The following is a 19,304-nucleotide window of genomic DNA, read 5'->3' on the forward strand; positions in this document are numbered from 1 at the left end:
GTAATCTTGAGTAAGACTGAAATAATTATCTTTTCTATGTTAAGTGCATCTTCTTTACGTATGAAGAATTCAATGTTTTTTTTTTTTTTTTTTTTTTTTTTTTTTTTACTAAATCGGAATGTTCTGCGTTGAAGTGCCGAAAAAATCGCGATAGCTACATAGCTTAATTTCTCCAGAACAGAAGCACAAAAGACACATTGATGTCGTGACAATTGGTCAGTGTCAGGACATTGTATGAGACCAAATTTTAAGTAGTCCGTATCCTTATGAGTGAACGCAGACATTTTCTTCTTCCCCTCCGTTTGTTTATTCTGGGGATCGCTCTGTGGACTTGAGGTGGCTGCATCAAAAGTTGCTGCGTCACAGACACCTTCAGCACGACATTTTCTTAATACCAAAATAAAGAAGAATCCCAACTCTTTTATTCATATTAATATTTAAATCTGTATGCCTATTACTTTTAAAAATCACGACACTCGGGTTTTGAAACACTGCAATGCGAACTTGCGAAGAGACAGTATTCACTATGACTATTCAGTATCGAGAACCGAATACAGACTGACTTAATCTTCAATTTAAGCTAATTGGTCACCGACATCTGCCACACAGATGTTATATCTTTCAGTTTTGAGAACAGAGGATTCGCTGTCCATTGTTGTGATTCGCTTCCAGGCAATTTTTTTGGCTGGTCATAAACAGCGGTATTCCTTTTCCCGAATTTTGAAAGATTTCTAAGTCTGAAAAATTCCAGATTATTAAAAAATAAGTGACTTGGTCACTGAAATTTGCTACAGTTAAATTTTAAAATTCAGAGTTTCGATAAGATCTAGATCTGCGTTTTCGACACAATCACAAAAATTCTTTGGTCGGCGGGAAAAGGCACATAAGTAAAAATATTAATTTTTCAGGAGAGACTTTCTTTTTAATTTATTCTTAACTGAATATAACTATAATAATGAAATTCATGTATGTTGGTTAAGTAAGACCCTTTTCGATTTAAAATACAAGAAATTTTATTATTTCAAAAATTAGAAAAAATACTAGACTTATGTGATTAGGTACAACAGAAAAATCGAATTTTTTTTACTTATGTGCCTTTTTCCGCCGACCAAAGAATTATTCTCTTAAGAATATTTCCACTGTAAAATATATGTCCGTGGAAAATGACTAGAAGAGTAAAATGGCAAATCCTATATCATCTCGCTGTCCGATATAATTGAATCACTAAATTCGAAAAGGGAATAAGTCACCTTCAGTTACTTTTAAGAAAAACACAAATAACTTCCGCACACAACGAAATATAAACAAATTGCATCGAAAATATTTCTATGAACCAATCATGATCACATAAGATATTTATGTAAAAAGACGTAAATTTCTAAATTTATTCTGCCCTAAAGAAACAATTTTTGGGTGTGGACTTGTTCCCCTTTCATATCTAACGAAATATATTGTAAAAAATATTAAGTTATCTCCATTATTCAAATCAAAAGCTTTATTGTATACCAATTTATGAACAACAGTAGAGTGTAGCACATAGAGGCATTGAAAGCTTTCGGTTATTACATAAACCAAAAAAACTTTGTGTGGGGACTTGTTCCCTTTTCATATCTAACGAAATATATTGCAACAAATATTAAGTTATCTCCATTATTCAAATCAAAAGCTTTATTGTATACCAATTTATGAACAGTAGTAGAGTGTAGCACATAGAGACATTGAAAGCTTTCGGTTAGCCTATTACATAAACCAAAAAAACTTTGTGTCGGGACTTGTTCCCTTTTCATATCTAACGAAATATATTGCACAAATATTAAACAAAATGTATCGTTATCTCCATTATTCAATTAATATTAGAGGAGAAAAATTCGCTCCAGCGCCGGGATCAAACCCGGATCCTTCGTTCTACGTACCAAGCGCTCTCACCATTGAGCTACGCCGAAGTTCAATCTGCAGCACCGGATCGAACCCCTCTCCTCCAGTATTTTTCCCTTCGTGGCCTGACTCCAAGTTGGGCATGTATGCTGACATTTTTTATATTAATTAACTGTCATTATACAAGCAGCGCACTCAGTTGAGTGACTTAGCGGCCGGGATTCCACAGTAATATGCACAGTAAGCTGTACAGTAATATGTACTGTTGCTCGAAGAATCTACGTAGGCCTAAAGATTAATATTTTTTTGGTCCTACAGAATACATCTGTTATGGTAACAACTTAATATTATAGGAGAAAGAATCGCACCGGTGGCGGCAGGGTTTACATATTATAAACCCCTGACTTAGCTATTTTTATTCAATTTTGCTTGTAGTGATCACTGTTTACAACACCTTTCTTGCGTTTTACAGGACGTGAAGCGTTTTACAGGACGTGAAGAAGTACTATTTTCATCGTTTGACGCCATTTTACTCGTAATACATATTTTTCCTCCAGATGGCAGGAACAACAAACTTGAATACCTTATGAGAAGGGAACAAGTCGTGGACTAAGCTCCTTTTCAAAGTAAACATGAAAACTAGAGTGTTGAAATCTAGACTAAGGAGATGTGGGACCTGTTCCCTTTTCATGCAGAATGAAATAGCATACCTAAATTAGTATGGCTACAGTCTTAACTCATTTTTGCCAAAACTGTGACTTATTCCCTTTTCATATTTAGTGATTCAATTGATGCCAGGGTCCGGCAGTTGAGAAACACTGATATAGACAAGTGACTGACTGTACTTGAATCATTCACGTAATTGTTCGTACGTAGAAGCGCTCTAAATCGAGACACCTTCGTATTCGACGGTCATTGTAAGTCAGAAATAAGATAGATATGATGCTATTATCTGCTCACATGAATTTTTTTGTGTGTTTGTTCCATGTTCCCGGTGTGTTCATAACAAACCATTATGCATCTAAGTAATAATACAAATTAAAAGCAGAAGTGTGTAAACCGACAGTCAACCACAATGTAACAAATGTACGAGGGGGATCCAGGAAATAACGACCGTTCGCGCATACCCGCCGCGCAGCTGACTCCCCTTCCTTGTTTGAAGGTCAACTGGCTTCCTTAACATGTGTTCTCATAATGTTGTGAGTACTGGTTGCAACAAGTCGCCATTGTGCATTTTGTGTTACTTCAAAATGAACGACGTGATTGATAATCCCGCCGACTGTGAGGTGAGGAGTGTGATTCGATTTTTGAATGCCCGACATTTGAAACCTGCAGAAATTTACCGGCAATTGAAAGAAGTGTATGGTGATACTGTAATGAATGAAAGAAATGTGAGAAAATGGTACGAAATGTTCAACAATGGGCGAACAAATGTCCACGATGAAACTCGACCCGGACGCCCATCACTCATCACAGAAGACCTGAAGACTAAAGTGAACGACAGAATCTTGCAAGACAGGCGCACATCACTCGACGAATTGCATATTGCCTTTCCTGACATTTCTCGTTCTTTGCTTGGTGAAATTGTGTCGCAACATCTTGGCTACCACAAAATCTGTGCCCGCCCGCACACTGCTGCTTCAACTCGAGAATTGCTGGATCAGTTCGGTTGGGAAATCTTTGATCATCCGCCCTATAGTCCAGACCTTGCTCCTAGCGATTTTCACCTTTTCACTAAGCTGAAAAACTTTCTGGGTGGTACGCGTTTTGGAAGTGATGAAGAGTTGAAGAAGACAGTGAACACCTGGCTTAATGAACTGGCGGCAGAGGAGTATAACACGGGAATTCTAAAGCCAGTGAACAGATACGACAAATGTTTAAATGTAGGTGGTGATTATGTAGAGAAGTAAAGGAAGCTTCAGTTATGTAACAGACTTTGTTTTATCAAATAAATATATTTTTTTTAATTATTACAACAAAACGGTCGTTATTTCCTGGATCCCCTCGTAGCTACTTCAATTAAATTGCCAACAACTGATAAAAATCTAACATTTACGAGGTTGTTTATGCGTAAAAGCTTCTAAAGTTTACGATCAATACAGCCAAAAGTCCCACTTGATTTAACAAATGCTTTTTCGGTTCTTGTTTCCACAGGTGTTCGTAGTGCAGCACGTGGACGTGTGCATGTTCTCCAACGGCAAGTTCAAGAACGTTGTGGCGCTTGTCACAAGCCGTGACGAATGTCCCCTTGGACCGGGGTCCTCGCTGAGCCGCACCTACACGCTGCACCCCGCCAAGGGAGCCACGAAGAACTGGATCGCACTCGAGGACTCGTTCAGCAGGGCCGGCGCGTCGCTGGCCTCCACTGTCACCTGTACCTCGAATTCACCCGAGGACCGCAACGTGTTCGCAATCTACGTGTCCTACTACGTCAAGGTCAAACTGCTGGTTGGGGCCATGGGCGGCGAGCTGGCCCTCAAACTACCCTTCACGCTCATGCACTCCTCGTCAGCAGAACCTACCGAGTCCCTAACACTGTCTCCGGCACCTTCGCGCCCCTCAAAGGAGCCCAGCCCCAACACTGACAAGAAGAAGAAAACAATCACTAGAGAAGAGGAAGACGTTATCCTCAAGTGTGACGAAGAGCCCACCTGAGACACGGAGAAGAAGGAGAGCGGAGACACCACTAACAACAACAACAGACTCGTGGTGCGACGAGTGCTGTGTTGCTTTGCTAGCAGGAGAGACAAGTGACGACGTTATCAAACAAAAGAAGGGAGAATGCTCGAATCTGTCACATTGCTGTGGAAAGAAATGGTGCAAACATTTCCTTCTAAATAATACGGCCATTCATGACGATGTATTGCCTCAAAAAGCTATTTCAGATCTTTGTTGGAGTCCGATCACAAAGGCGAGAAACTAGGAATGCGTAGTTGGTCGTTGAGAAGAAATGTTTCGTGATAAATAAAAGAACACCTCTTGTTCTTAGGAATTATTTCACAATAAATCAATACCGTACTGTATTACATAGTGTACCAGGTGAATAAGCTAATTCATTTCCTTCTTTGAGCACTACCTTGATACCTAAGGCGAGAGATTAAGGGACGGCTATTTGGCAATTACCAAAAATATTAAAGAAAATAAAACCAAATTTTTGGGGATAAATACAGTAAAAATATACCTATTGTCCTTAGAACTTTTCGGAATAAATTCATTTTGCATTATATAACAGATAAATAAGCTATTACAATTATTTCTACAAGAACTACAGCTGGCGTCATATAACGTAATATATATTATAAGGCATGACCAATTGGTAATAATTAAATATTCCACAAAAAATTGGGATAAACAAAACAAAATTGTTTGTTTTTAAGGAATGAACCACAATCAATCAATTTTAAACAATTATGTTCACGTATAGCATTTAATTTTAAACACAACTATAGTTCACACATAGTATTTAATGTAGTTCACTCATAGTATTTAATTTTAAACATAACTATAGTTCACACATAGCATTTTCTTAATGAAATATAAAGACTTACATCAACCACAATATTACAGGAAACATACAGCAATTTCACAAGTCAATTTTGCAAATAATCACACCAAGAATTTGGGAAAATGCTCACTCATTTATTTGTTGCATTATTTAATTACGATTTTAAACTACTAAGTTATACAGTTTCGAAATGATGATATAAAAATAAGGAATGGACAGAATAAATAGAAGTATTGGATAAAATGTACTTCATCGTTTAAATTCTTCCTCACATATTCGTCTAGGAAACAATGAAGCACGACGAAAAACGTAACAGAGATGTATAATTGGCAAGGAGATGTATAATTGGCAAGGCTAATACTTCAATAAACTCAATAGTATTCTTATTAATTCAAATTTTTTTCATTCTACTTCAACAAAATTTTAAGAAAAGAAGACGATTAAAAAGACCTCTGCAACATTTCACAGACGACATTAGTTTGTCTGCCGAAACAGGCTATTTTGTTTAAGATTCATGAAGGAACATGATGATAATATCTTTTCCTTAATTTGCTCGCAGTAGGCTCTATAATTCACCATTTCCTCTCAAATGGAAATTTACAGAAAACATAGGAATATAGAGCGAATTTCCTTTATGAATTCAACTGTCCAGATTAACGGAACTTAACTTCAAAGATGACTAACAGTTTCAGAACTTAGTGTTTTAAAATAACTGATACTTTCTGAAATATATTAAGCCTAAGTACACTTTATTTTTTGCTACAGAATGTTCTGCTCGCTTGTATACAAAAAATTAACGTAATTTTAAAAGTCACCATTCAGAGACGTTTTCCAGTTTATGGGCGAAAAATCCATGGCAAGAAGACTGCTTATCAGTGGTTTAAATGTGTAATCGAGCCACTATGCCTTTAGATGGCGGAGTATGAAACAGCATTTAGGCTCCATATTGCCATTCTTTTCGTAGCTCATTTTGTTGAACTTAACATAGCCTATTATCCGCTAACGAAGTTTTATATAACTTTCATTCTATTACAAGAAAACATAGGATACTGATTTCTTGTCTTCATTTTAACTCGAGAACTGCACGTACATCAATATAATTCATTCTTCTTTTTTTATCTGGCCCATTTTATAACATTGTGCTTTTTAGACTATTTAAATTTATTTTATCCATTGTTTTATCTTCGAAATTCTTCCTAGGTGTGATTCCCAGACATTAATTTCTGTCAATAAATGTTTAGAACTTTTTTTCTTCATCAGGAATTGGGAATTAACACTTGGCACGCGCGCACGCATACGCACACGCACACACAGGTATGCATAGAGTCCCCCGTCACCGACTATAGTCATATGATTACGGAACAGTTGGCGGAAACCAAGCAAACAGGTTCTGCGAGCAGAAACTCTTTGATGACTATTATTCACTCCTCTCTTTACATGAGAGTTTTCAAATGCCCTCCATCACAGTCTAGACATAACTGGCACCTTTTGAGTACCGGTTAGCCTAAGTTTTGGAACACTCTTTGAAGTTCAGCCGATGTAATCCTAACTATTGTAGCCCAAATACTGAATTTCAGTTATTCCTCTATTTGAATTCTCTTGTTCATAACTCAGTTATGCCCACCTATTGCTTGCTATGAATGAAATCTAATGATTTATATAGTTTGAATTAAAAAAAACTGAATTTAAAGCAAAAGGTTTGTTAAAAGTCACTGTTAGGTTGAAAATTTCCTCTATTTGCCACCGGGTATTGTCAAAAACCTTTAATTTGTGAAAGTGGATATAGGGGGTTTTGAATCTATAGGATTCATTCATTGTATGCAGATTATTTTCATACACTCCCCCTTTCAATATTCCCCAAAGATAAAAATCGCAAGGATTTAAATAAGGCGTTCTCACAGGCAACAATCTCTCCTGCTAATTATGTTATCATTTAAGCCCAGTGCTTGGTGATATTTAACGCAAGTTAAGGAGTGATTATATTCTCGAAGAGTGCGTCTAGGTACTTTGGTATCTCATTTGCAAGTACCATCGGCAGACATAACAAATTGTATAAAACTATAAACAATGTTTTCAGTAAATGTTTTACATACTAAATTATTCTTTATACAACGCGTTACATATATACAACAGTATTCTATTGCAGTATATAAACAGATCCAAGAAAGTTGTAAAACAAACTCAGAATTTAAATTTCAAACAAACAGGAAACGCTATATAAATGTAAAATACTTAAAAACGTGATGACTGTATGATTCGCCACTTACCATATCGCTCATAAATTGGCAAATGATACCTCCCCTCCTGCCAACCAAAACAAACAGCGGACAGAGATATCAGAGCAACTTATAAATAGGCGACTCTGTATACACACACACTACATTACATCACATCTATTTACTTTCTTCTTTAATTATTCTATTAATATTCTAGTCTTATTGCTAGTATCGGCATTAAGAAATGTATTTCACAAAAATACAATGTATCAGACATTCTGAAATTCTAGTGAAAGATTCTTGGATGTTTTCACAGTATCACAATGCAGAGTTTCGGAGTTACGAATCAGCTTCATCCAGGAAGGCAAGAAAAGGAGGAACCTAACTGAAAGATCCATTGCCGAGAACTGTTCTCCAGGTAATGAATCTAATAGACAAGCGCTCCCCCTTTCCTGTCTTGCCTGATGAAAAGAGTTCTGTAGCTCGGAAATGTTGAATATCTCTACATCTATGAAAGGGTGCAAACATCTAAAAAGCTCTCACCAGTTAATAAAGTTGAAGTCTCAAATCATAATATTCGTAACTGTTTTTATTTCATTGATGATTTTCTCTGTCGAATCTCAAAATCTAATCACCGAAGTTGTAAGAAACATACCATGTCAATAATTGTTATTGACAGCAACTAAATATGGTATCTATATTTTGGTGATCACACATATTCTGTGATCGGCTTGGTGCTATTTCCTTGAATTTAAACCTATTATAAATTCAAAATCAGGCGAGGAATAAACGAAATGTTAAAATATATATACCCTGGACAAATTTTAGCATTCTCCTCTTATTAACCAGCAAATTTCTAGTGTCCATACTAAAGACAAGAATAGTGAGACTCTAATAATCAAAATGGAAGTACGCAAAACTCAAATCAAATTTAATAAATGTATTATAAACGTCAGTACAGTGCCGAGAAATATTATCCATGTTAAAGTTGCACAAAGGTAACAGATTAACCAGCACGCACTTTCTAGCATTTAATGTCAGTGATACAGTGATTCATAACTCTGTTTTTAGAAGTGATTTCGATAATATGTTGAAAACGTTTATGTATAGCGAAATTTCACGAGTTCTGTATGATCAGTGCTACAGATGAAACAGGGTTGAATGTGCCGCAATTAGCTTTTCATGTATCACTGCTACAGCATCTGTGTTTAGGTTTTTAGAGTATGCCTTATGGAGAAATATGTCGCCAGAAATAGGGTGTGAAATACTATAAGTAAATCGTTTGGTAACAGTTACATTGTTTTAGTGCTAATAACACTGCTTAGTATGCATAAACAGAAGTGAAAATTATTGGAATATCAAACTGCAAGGAAACTATTAAATATTGTTGAGATAGAGCACTAACAGAGGAAAATTCCTTGGAAATTTGAAGACTTGACAATAAAAAATATTAATACCCATGGACATAAAACTCGGTTCAAACTGTAAAAGAATTACGCACTATTTCTTAACCGATGTATAACATAAAGTAATAATGAAGTTTTAAATCTCCACATAGTATAAATCAATATCTGTAATAAACATAGCAATCAACATTATGCTACAAAAATATCTTACATCAAAAGCTATGTGAACTGGCAGAAAGAGAGAAATTCTGTGCATTTCATTCCAAAATGCATTGTACATACAAGTAGGTATTATTATCTACGACAAGCAATAAATCTAGGTGAGTGGTTGTGTAAACAGTGATAACTAAGTGTGTTGCAGTGGTAATCAATTAAGTTCACCACAATAACATTTGAACAGAGCACAAATCTATTTTGTCAAAAGTTAGGCAACATAAAATAAGCAAAACACAAGTGTTTCACATACAACAAACTCCTTCCACACCGTCATTCCTATAACCAGTAAAAAATCAGATTCGCATGTAAAGGTTCTCTTCAGGAAAAAAGTTATCATGATAACTACACAAACCTACGAGTATATTAATACCTAAGAATATTTTTCAGGACTGTTTTCATCGATTTCAGATGTGCATTATAGGTAGGGAAAATTACTTTGAACGTGAATGTGCATATGGTGCCAGAACTGTAATTAGTGTTGCAGTGGCCTTATTCTACAAAATTATTATTATTATTACTATGCATTTGAAAATATAATATATGTTTAACACATCCAAATTTGAGAAGTTCTTGTAAAGGTTTTATTAAATAATTTTTTTGCTGTCATATTATAACAATGTAATGAATATAAAATTAAAAACCTGATTTTAAGTGCATTTGCACTCCACCAGCACCAGTGAATCATTCTATTAAGGTAAGCATTCACTACATCGTATCGCACTCCTCGTACGAATCGCACGCAACAGATATTTTAAGTGCAGTGCGTTCACTGTAACAGCTTCACCTCATCGGATTCCCCTATCAGCTGTTTAAAACATGACGTCGTACGATATTGACATTACTGAAAGCAGAGGAGTTGAGGTTAGGTCTATTAATTACGTCTGTTAGCGAATAAGAATTTGTAATTGCTTCATGCGTCTTAATTGAAGAGGAAGAAACGAAAGAAATATTGGTTATATTATATATTTGCAAGAAACGACTTAATTACTTTAATGGGAATGCCTTAAATTATATAATTCTTCGCAATTTTCTACACGCGAAATAAGTTTTCCGTCTGCCATTTTGGCGCGACACTGAACATGGCACAACATAATAGTAACAGTTGACCAATTAAAATTGATTTATTAAAGAAGGCCATGATCGCACGCATCGGAAAAGTTGCCCATCCGAGAAACTTGGACGGATTTGCCGAGAGGCGATGCGTCCGATACGATGTAGTGAACGTGGTTACATAACAATTACAGGAAAGATAGTCTTTTTCTGATCCGTGCGATTCGTCCGATGCGTGTGATACGATGTAATGAACGCTTATCTTTAGAAGTCTTAAAATGATACTATTCAATTTTGTCACATCATCTAAATGCAGGGACACAGAAAGTTACAATTTTACTTTCAAGCAAAACTGTATTAGTAACACATTCTACTAAAAATTCCACTTCAAAGATTTACTTAAAATTCAAGAGATCTAGTGCTCAATAAAATAACATAATACTACATGAACTTGTAATTATAAACTTTCTTATCTGTACTTGGAATTATTTCTTCTAGAGAGTGCTCTATCTTTCTACTATTTTCCAAACAGGGGGACCATGCATTGAATATTAGTTTCTTTGTGAAAATGCTCCAAAATATTGTCTCATCCCACTCTGATTTTTAGCAAGTTTCTCTGTATTTTTGTTTAATGTTAAAATGAATTTGTTGCAGTCATTACAATTTATTGACATTAGATTCAATAATTGGAATATAATTTAATTTTCTTAATATGCAAGTATGAAGAAACGAACACAATCAAAGAGATAATACCTCTTAAAGTTCTTGATGACGAGAGATGTGAAGTAATCACATTTAACTCTCTGTTACCAAGTTGCCACTCTCTCCAGAAATATAGCCTATGTGATGACCATAATAATAATAACAAAAAAGTGCAAAGCAAGCATGAAACAAAATGTATGACTAAAATGCTACTTCGTTGATGTGAAAATTCAAACAAGTCTTTCTGGAAAAGACTGGTAGCACAATGAAACCACTGGAATTGATACCATTACATTCAAACCGTTTCAATGGATAGTATCAAATTAAACTCACTACAATATCTGTGCAATGCTGTGGAGTAATGGTTAGCATATCTGACTGTGAAACTGAGACCACTTATCTAAAAGGTAATCACCATTGTGTCACACATGAAATTTCAAGACGTTAGTGTAACTCCGGTGATTTGTGTGGTTATTTGTTCCTGAAATTGTTGGAATTTTATCGAGTTGGTCCCAGATGATTTGGTGTAGTACTTCTTCAGTTCTCCCCCCTCCCGCCCCCGTCAGTGACAAGGATAATTATGTGAATTTTATTGTGGATATAATTGAACTGTAGCACAGAAAACGGGAACATACAGAAAATACCCATCCAACACCTCTTTGTCTCCAAATATTCCACTTCATCTTGTCAGATTTTGAACTCAGGTCTCTAACGTAGATATCTGATCATTCAGCTAACTATGCTTAATAAAACATACAAAATAAAACAGCAGCTTGTACACAATAAGTACAAATTTAGCGCCATTTTGACAAATTACATTTTTGTAATTTTTCATTAGCAATTAGATTTTACATATTTTTCCTCATAAAATTAGCTCCATTCTATTAATTTCCTTCCTCATCTTACTTCATCGAATTGGACGTCCATGAAGGCCAGTTCCAATTTATTAGAAGCTGTAGTACAGAACATAAACAAAAAAACAAAAGAAATGTTTAAAACAAAAACAGAATCTGGCAATTTTCATTACATAAGTCATCACAACTAACAAGCTGCTATGTACCAGTATGTTTATTATATTATGAAATTTAATTTCCTACAAACTACAATAAATTGCATTTTTATTATTGTAATATATACTACTACGATGGCATCACAGCCCAAAGTCGAGCTTTAGCCTCCTCAATTTTCTTCCTCCAACTGTCCCTGTCCTGTGCTAATCTGCTCCAGGCAATTGTTTCGAGACAGTTCTGAGAATCGATCGTTACCGCATCTATTCACCTATTTTTGGGTCTTCCAATTGGTCTTTTACCATGTATTTTTCCCTTCTAAGATATTCTGTTTCCTTCCATCCGATAGACATGGTGCTAGAGCATCCCCTTGTTTCAACCCATTATCAATATTAAATTGTTCTGTTGATTGTAATATATGTCCTCTTATTATTTACTTAATTTAATATACATGCTATAGAAAAAATTAGTCAATAAATTTCTATTTTAAATACAGAGATGAGTCTACCAGGGAGTGAGAGCATCTAATTTTCTTTAGTCCAAAACCGCTTTTCACCTTTCTTTTTACCAGGTCAGCCTGCTTTCTGGTGTTATTCAAATGACATCAGAATTACTCTTTTAATTATTCTCACCGCTACTGTAGCCTTACACCAGTGTCTAATGCTGCTTTAAAACAAAGAAAATTCTGAGAATTTTAATAATAAAAATAACTACAATAGTACATTATGCAATAAGCCTATAATGGTAGTAATTAAGACGCGAGTATGTTTGTTTATGAAACGAGCGCAAGCAAGTTTCATAATTTTCATATAAGCGTCTTAATTGCCATTATAGGCAAGTTTCATACGACTTTTTATGCTCGACCATATTTCTAACTTGAAATTATTCATAAGTATTCATGTTATGGTTATCCAAGTGAAGAGCGGAACTGACCTTCTAAATTGTGAGATGTGCACAGACGCGAAAGTATTGATTTTTTCCGAGGGACGAATGTCATTGACCTTGACATAATCTAAAGAATAACATGAACATTAATATTGATATAACCTGGAAATTGATTTAGAATTGAAAAACGAGATGACAAATTGAATTTATTTGAATAATATTTACAATTAACGCTAATTATTATAGTAACATAACATAACCTTCTGCGACAGTATTGGATTTCCAGCCTCTGTGACGTTTCACTAATTGTCTTTCGATTGCATATCCACTTTTATAATGGTACAATGGTGATTTCTCATTGGCTAAACAACTGAAGTATAATGGATAGGTGTACTTTAATGAGGTGCATTAAAGGGCTACTATCAGGTGTATAATTTCTACATTTCGGCATGGTCGAGCATAAAGTACTTTATAAAATATAGATTTGATTTTTTCACAATAAACGAATATACATCTTAATCAGAACACAAGATATTATTACCAACATTATCCAAAGAAATTACTCCAAGTTTCTTGTCTTGGAACACCAACTTATTCTTTCAAGATGTAGGGCCTACACTACAATAAAACTACCAGAATCCAATGAATAATATCATACTGAAAAAAATGGCTTTAGGCAAATGGTACAGCAAAATATAAAGATGTAGACATGATCACCTTCTATCACAGAAAAACGATATATATCACAAACTCTGGTTTTGGAGAGGTTGGTAACACGTTAAATAATTGTAAGTGATGAAAACAAGGAGTGTTACTTTGAAACTACCACCACTGAAAAATGTGCTTCAAAGTTGAATCACTATAGACTATCGAAACTACGAAACTAGATACTTTTGGAAAGGTGGTATCACAGTGACACAACATAGCTTAATATTTAACTAGATTGTGTACCAGTGGGAATTCTGCAACGAGTTAAACAGAAAAATAATACTGAAGAGGAACCGTAAATTTGGCATTCTATTAAGTTTCAGACTTAAAGATCACCGTACTGTTTCATCACCTTTTATCGAAATTAATTCTCGCAAAACTCTCACACAATAGGAAATAGTGATATTGTAAGAGGAAAAATATTGATCTTGACTTCTATACAATGGCCAATAGAGGTAATACGATGCAAAATACGGCAGATGATTTCATGCTACCAAATGTAATGAGACTTCCATACGCAAATCAAAGCTATAACAAAATGACAATTGGGGATCCTCCCCCTTGTTGCTGTAGATAAGGCCTCAGTAATAACAATTATAATAAATTTCATGCCTTATCAATGAAATGTTCAACCTTAGCAAACACATATCCCACACACAATGAGAAAAATCATTCAACAAAAGTGAAGTGCTTGTGAGTAAACAGACGGAACTACTGTTACATTCCAAAAATACTTCAACTTGTATATTCAAATTCCATGTATAGTAAAGTACGGTAATATATCATTATACATATATAAGTGTAACCACAAGTTATGGATATTTTTGGTGTATTGTAATTTGTTACATTTTGACTACTGTAAGTAAATTTGTGCATATCCAGTTGGTAAATCTGTTGATTAAGCATGCAACATATTTTTGCACATAACTGAAACTGTGGCAAACATTTTTTTACATATATTTGCACATGTTCATAACTTTGAATCTAGTGCCATTAAAACTGACTTCGAGGAAAAGCAAGGAGTTAATAACAGAAAAAAGAACTAGCATAATTTTGCAGTGAAAGAATAAATCATTTCTACAATTGCACTAATCTAAATATAACAGTGTCTTACAACTGAAGTAAACTATCTATTAACGAAACATGAACCTGTCAAACATGATTATCATATCCAGTATGAACAATGGTGACGAGTGTTTAATGGATAATTACAAACTATTACTTTTGTCCTCTCAAATAAAAATATATTTAGAAAACGAGAATCTTCATATTGTCAAAGTTTCAGAAACTGAAGATCAGAGTATAACTGTTACAATGTGTAACTGAAGAAAATACTTTTTTACAAGAATTATAAATATTTGGGCAAAATGCTTAGCTTGGTTTGTTGTAAAGAGCCTCTTCAATCTCTATCTGTTTATCTGACTGAAAGAAGTTCCTTAATTTTAAAAACAAACATGACATAATATATTACATTAATGTTTTCGGTTTACTATAGGCCTATTTGAATGTGTTCTAGCATAGAATTCAAACCACTTATGTCAAAATCTTTCCATACCTATTGGCAAATAAAACTTGTTCTTTACTGCAGATAATTAAAAAAAGTTATAAAGTTAATGGGTAATTAAAAAAAAATTGCATCACATGTACAGGTACATTAAAGTAAAAATATATTTAAAAAGTTTCTTAAATATTAATGTAAAAAATTATTGTAGTCTTCATGTATGTACGAGGCGTGTTCTTGAAGTAAGTTCCAAAAGGGTGTATTAAGTAAACGGGAAGATATTTACAAACCATTTTCGTTGCATTGTATTCCCCACACTTCAATTACTTCTCAACATAATCTCCACTATTACTGAGGCATTTATCGAGTGGTGGCACAAGTCTTTCTATCCCCTCATTGTAGAATTCGCCCACCTGCAATGCGAACCACTCCCGCACTGCTGTTTTCACTTCGTCGTCGCCATCAAAACATTGACCACTGAGGAACTTCTTGAGGTGCAGGAAGAGATGAAAGTCACTCGGAGCCAAATCTGGGCTGTAGGGGGAGATGGTCAATTTATTCCCAGCCAAATTTCGAGATGAGATTTTGGGTGTCGTCGCCATCAAAACGATCACCAAGGAACTTCTTGAGGTGCAGGAAGAGATGAAAGTCACTCGGAGCCAAATCCGGGCTGTAGGGGGGATGCTCAATTTGTTCCCAGCCAAATTTCGAGATGAGATTTTGGGTGCCGTCGCCATCAAAATGTTGACTACCAAGAACTTCTTGAGGTGCAGGAAGAGATGAAAGTCACTCGGAGCCAAATCCGGGCTGTAGGGTGGGATGGTCAATTTGTTCCTGTCATCATGAATTTTTTCATCGACAGCACGCACCAAATCGTCATTGATCAAAGATGGCCCTCATTGAACTTCCTAACCCATCTCCTGACCATTCCATCACTAATGGCATCATCACCATACACCTCACAAAGTTGACGATGAATGTCAGCTGGTTTGATGTTCCTCGCATTGAAGAAACGGATAACAGACCGCATCTCACAGTCGGTGGGGTGCTCGATCACTTTAAACATTTCAACTGATCACAACCAACCACACACACGGACTGAAGCTCTGAAACTGCATGCACAGCTTGCCTGAGGACTGAAGAAGAAAACACGCATGCGCAAAATAACGATTGCAGTGATGCAACAGCTATAATTGAAAACGGAACTTACTTTAAGAACACGCCTCGTATAACAGAACTCTGTGAACATGTAACTAATTCTCCACTAGAATGTTGGTTGGTTTCCAATGCCGAGCAGCTGACAACTAATTAATTAATTAATAATCATTTTCAATCTGTGCGCTTCATATTTACCCGAGAGGATTCTGTACCACATAGCACGCAAAGGAGCAGTGACATTATGAACAGAGATGGACCTACTCATCTTTACCAGAAATCTCCACAGTCAATATAGGGTTATATCTTTCACCAAAACTTGAGAACTCTGTAATGATGGGAACAATGGCTTTACTTCCTAAACCAATGCAAGGCAAACTTGAGATTTTTTTCTACCTAATTAAGCCGTGTACAGTGACACTAGTGCCCACAGGCAACCATGGTAACTAAAACACCGAGAAAGACCTTCAATAAGAATAGTATTAAAACAATAATAAATTACTTGTTTGTGATTATGAAACATAATTTACTTAATTACATATATTTTATTAACTAAAAATATTATCAATATAATTATTTAAGTTAAAAAAATAATAAAATTTAATGGTATAAGTACGTAGTTAGGCCTAGCTTTCATTAGTAGAGTTAGCAGTAGAGTAACTTGGGCAAGTACTAACTACCCTTTCAACTGTACCAATGTAAACGTTATTGGTATAATAGAGTACTTGATCATGGCAGAGTAGAGTAAGATTGCATAGTAGGATAGTAATTCTACCCCTCACCTTCCCCCACCATTGCATTTTACTTTACTCTACCGACACTATACTAATGAAAACAGGTTTTGCATGGTCGAGTGTACTGTTTATGAAGATACCACATATTTGGCGCATTGTTCTTAGTTTTGTTTCACTGTGGTGCTTTAAAAAATGAAGTGGTCTGAGTTGGAAACAATTTTTTGAGTGATCATCTCAAGCAGTGTCTCAAAGTATTCCATGGTCATCCTCAAACACAGTTTATACTCTTGTACGTCTTCTTCAGTAAGTTTCCTCAGAAGAAGGGACTGTGCCTCTTTTGATCATCATCATCATCATCATCATCATCATCATCATCATCATCATCATCAAATTCAAGCACTAGACCTAGTGGTCTGTTGCGGTCTCAATGGTTTCATGCCATCTTTTTAATGGTTTTCCAACAGATCATTGTCCAGTAATGTAGCACTGCCTTTGGCCATCTTTCTGTTGGCATTCTCTAGACATGCTGTTTCCAATTAACTCTATAGATTTGAAGAAAATCTAATATAGGTTGGACATTCAATTCTTCCAAAGTTTTTGTATTTCGTTTTCTATCACACCATTTTTCTTATGAATTTCATTTCGTTGGTAGTTATACATTGGACATCTTTTTTTGTCAAAGTCCAGGCTTCTGATCTATAGACTAAAGTAGATCGTGCTAAAATGTTGTCATCTTTTTAATGGTTTTAATGGTTTTTGTATTTCGTTTTCTATCACACCATTTTTCTTATGAATTTCATTTCGTTGGTAGTTATACATTGGACATCTTTTTTTGTCAAAGTCCAGGCTTCTGATCTATAGACTAAAGTAGATCGTGCTAAAATGTTGCCATCTTTTTAATGGTTTTCCAACAGATCATTGTCCAGTAATGTAGCACTGCCTTTGGCCATCTTTCTGTTGGCATTCTCTAGACATGCTGTTTCCAATTAACTCTATAGATTTGAAGAAAATCTAATATAGGTTGGACATTCAATTCTTCCAAAGTTTGGACATCTTTTTTTGTCAAAGTCCAGGCTTCTGATCTATAGACTAAAGTAGATCGTGCTAAAATGTTGTACATCTTTAATCTTGTATGTTTCTGTAAATTAGGTCTGAAAACTGAATTGATGATGCTGATAACTTTTACAAAATTAGTTATTTTAGAATCGATATCCTTTTCTTTTCATATGAAAGACGGTACCCAAAATAGTTAAATGTGTTCACTTGTTCTAGAATTCTGTTTTCAATATAGACTTTACTTCTTATTGGATATTTCCCTTTAAACGCCGTAACTTTTGACTTTTCTACAGAAATTGCCATATTATAGTCTTTTGCAACTGTGTCTAATGAATATATTGACTTTTGGAGATCTTCTGAAGTGGCCAATAGAACCTGGTCATCTGCGAAGAGAACTGTATCTATTTTGGTCCGTTTGTTTATAGGAACATAGCCTCTGTTTGGGTTTTGGAAACGCCATTTACATATCATAGAATTCATGTAGATTATAAAAGCAAAGGCAAGAGAGGACATTCCTGACATACACCTGGATTAATAGTTTTAAAACCTGTTAGTTGATTATTTACTCTAATGGCAATTTTTGTGTTCTTGTACATATTATAAATACTGTAATATTTGGTTTGGGATCTCGTTTTCTTTTAATATAATTAATAGTTTTTCTCTGTTTAATTTGTCAAAAGCTTTTTCATTATCTATGAAAACCATATGTAATCCTAAATTAAATTCTCGTCATTTTTCTAATATAAGCTTTAAAGTGAAATAACCATCAGTACATGATCTGCCTTTTCTAAAACCGTTTTGGTCTTCAGTAATCAATGTTGTAGTATCCAGCATTAAGTAAACTTATCCCTCTGTAATTTTCACACTTTCTTATGTCTCCTTTTTTAAAAATGGGGATTATTATTGCCTTGTTCCAACAGCCTGGAAGATCTGCTCCAGACCAAATAATTTTGAAAAATTTTAGAAGTCTCTGAAGAATTCGGATGCCACTAAATTTAAATAATTCCATGTAAGGCCATCTTCTCCAGAAGCCTTGTTACATTTAGCCTGTTTTTATTGTTTCTAGTAATTCAGGTAATGTAATATTTTCAATGTCATCATTCTCAGAGAATTGCATTTCGAAGTTAGCATCATTGTGTGTCCAAAGAGATTGAAAATATTTGAGCCAAGTTCTTTATTTATAATTGATAATTTTGCATTTTCGTTTATATCTCCATTTAGTTTCTTTAAAATCTTAAATGTTTTTGGTGCTGGTCTCGTTATATCTATTTCTAGAGTGGATACAAAA

The 19,304-nt window shown here is 34.9% G+C and overlaps 1 protein-coding gene across 1 annotated transcript in view; it reads left to right on the plus strand.

Moving 5' to 3' along the window:
* The window catches only part of LOC138705220 (arrestin homolog), a 920,135-nt gene extending 911,736 nt beyond the window's left edge, over nt 1–8,399 (plus strand). The window contains exon 8 of the mRNA XM_069834027.1: nt 4,030–8,399. Within this exon, the coding sequence (XP_069690128.1) occupies nt 4,030–4,530 (501 nt within the window). The 3' untranslated portion in view covers nt 4,531–8,399. The remainder of the gene's footprint in view (nt 1–4,029) is intronic.
* Nucleotides 8,400–19,304: the final 10,905 nt, after the last annotated feature.

This window comes from Periplaneta americana, chromosome 8 (assembly GCF_040183065.1).
Source record: "Periplaneta americana isolate PAMFEO1 chromosome 8, P.americana_PAMFEO1_priV1, whole genome shotgun sequence".
Classification (NCBI taxonomy): domain Eukaryota; kingdom Metazoa; phylum Arthropoda; class Insecta; order Blattodea; family Blattidae; genus Periplaneta; species Periplaneta americana.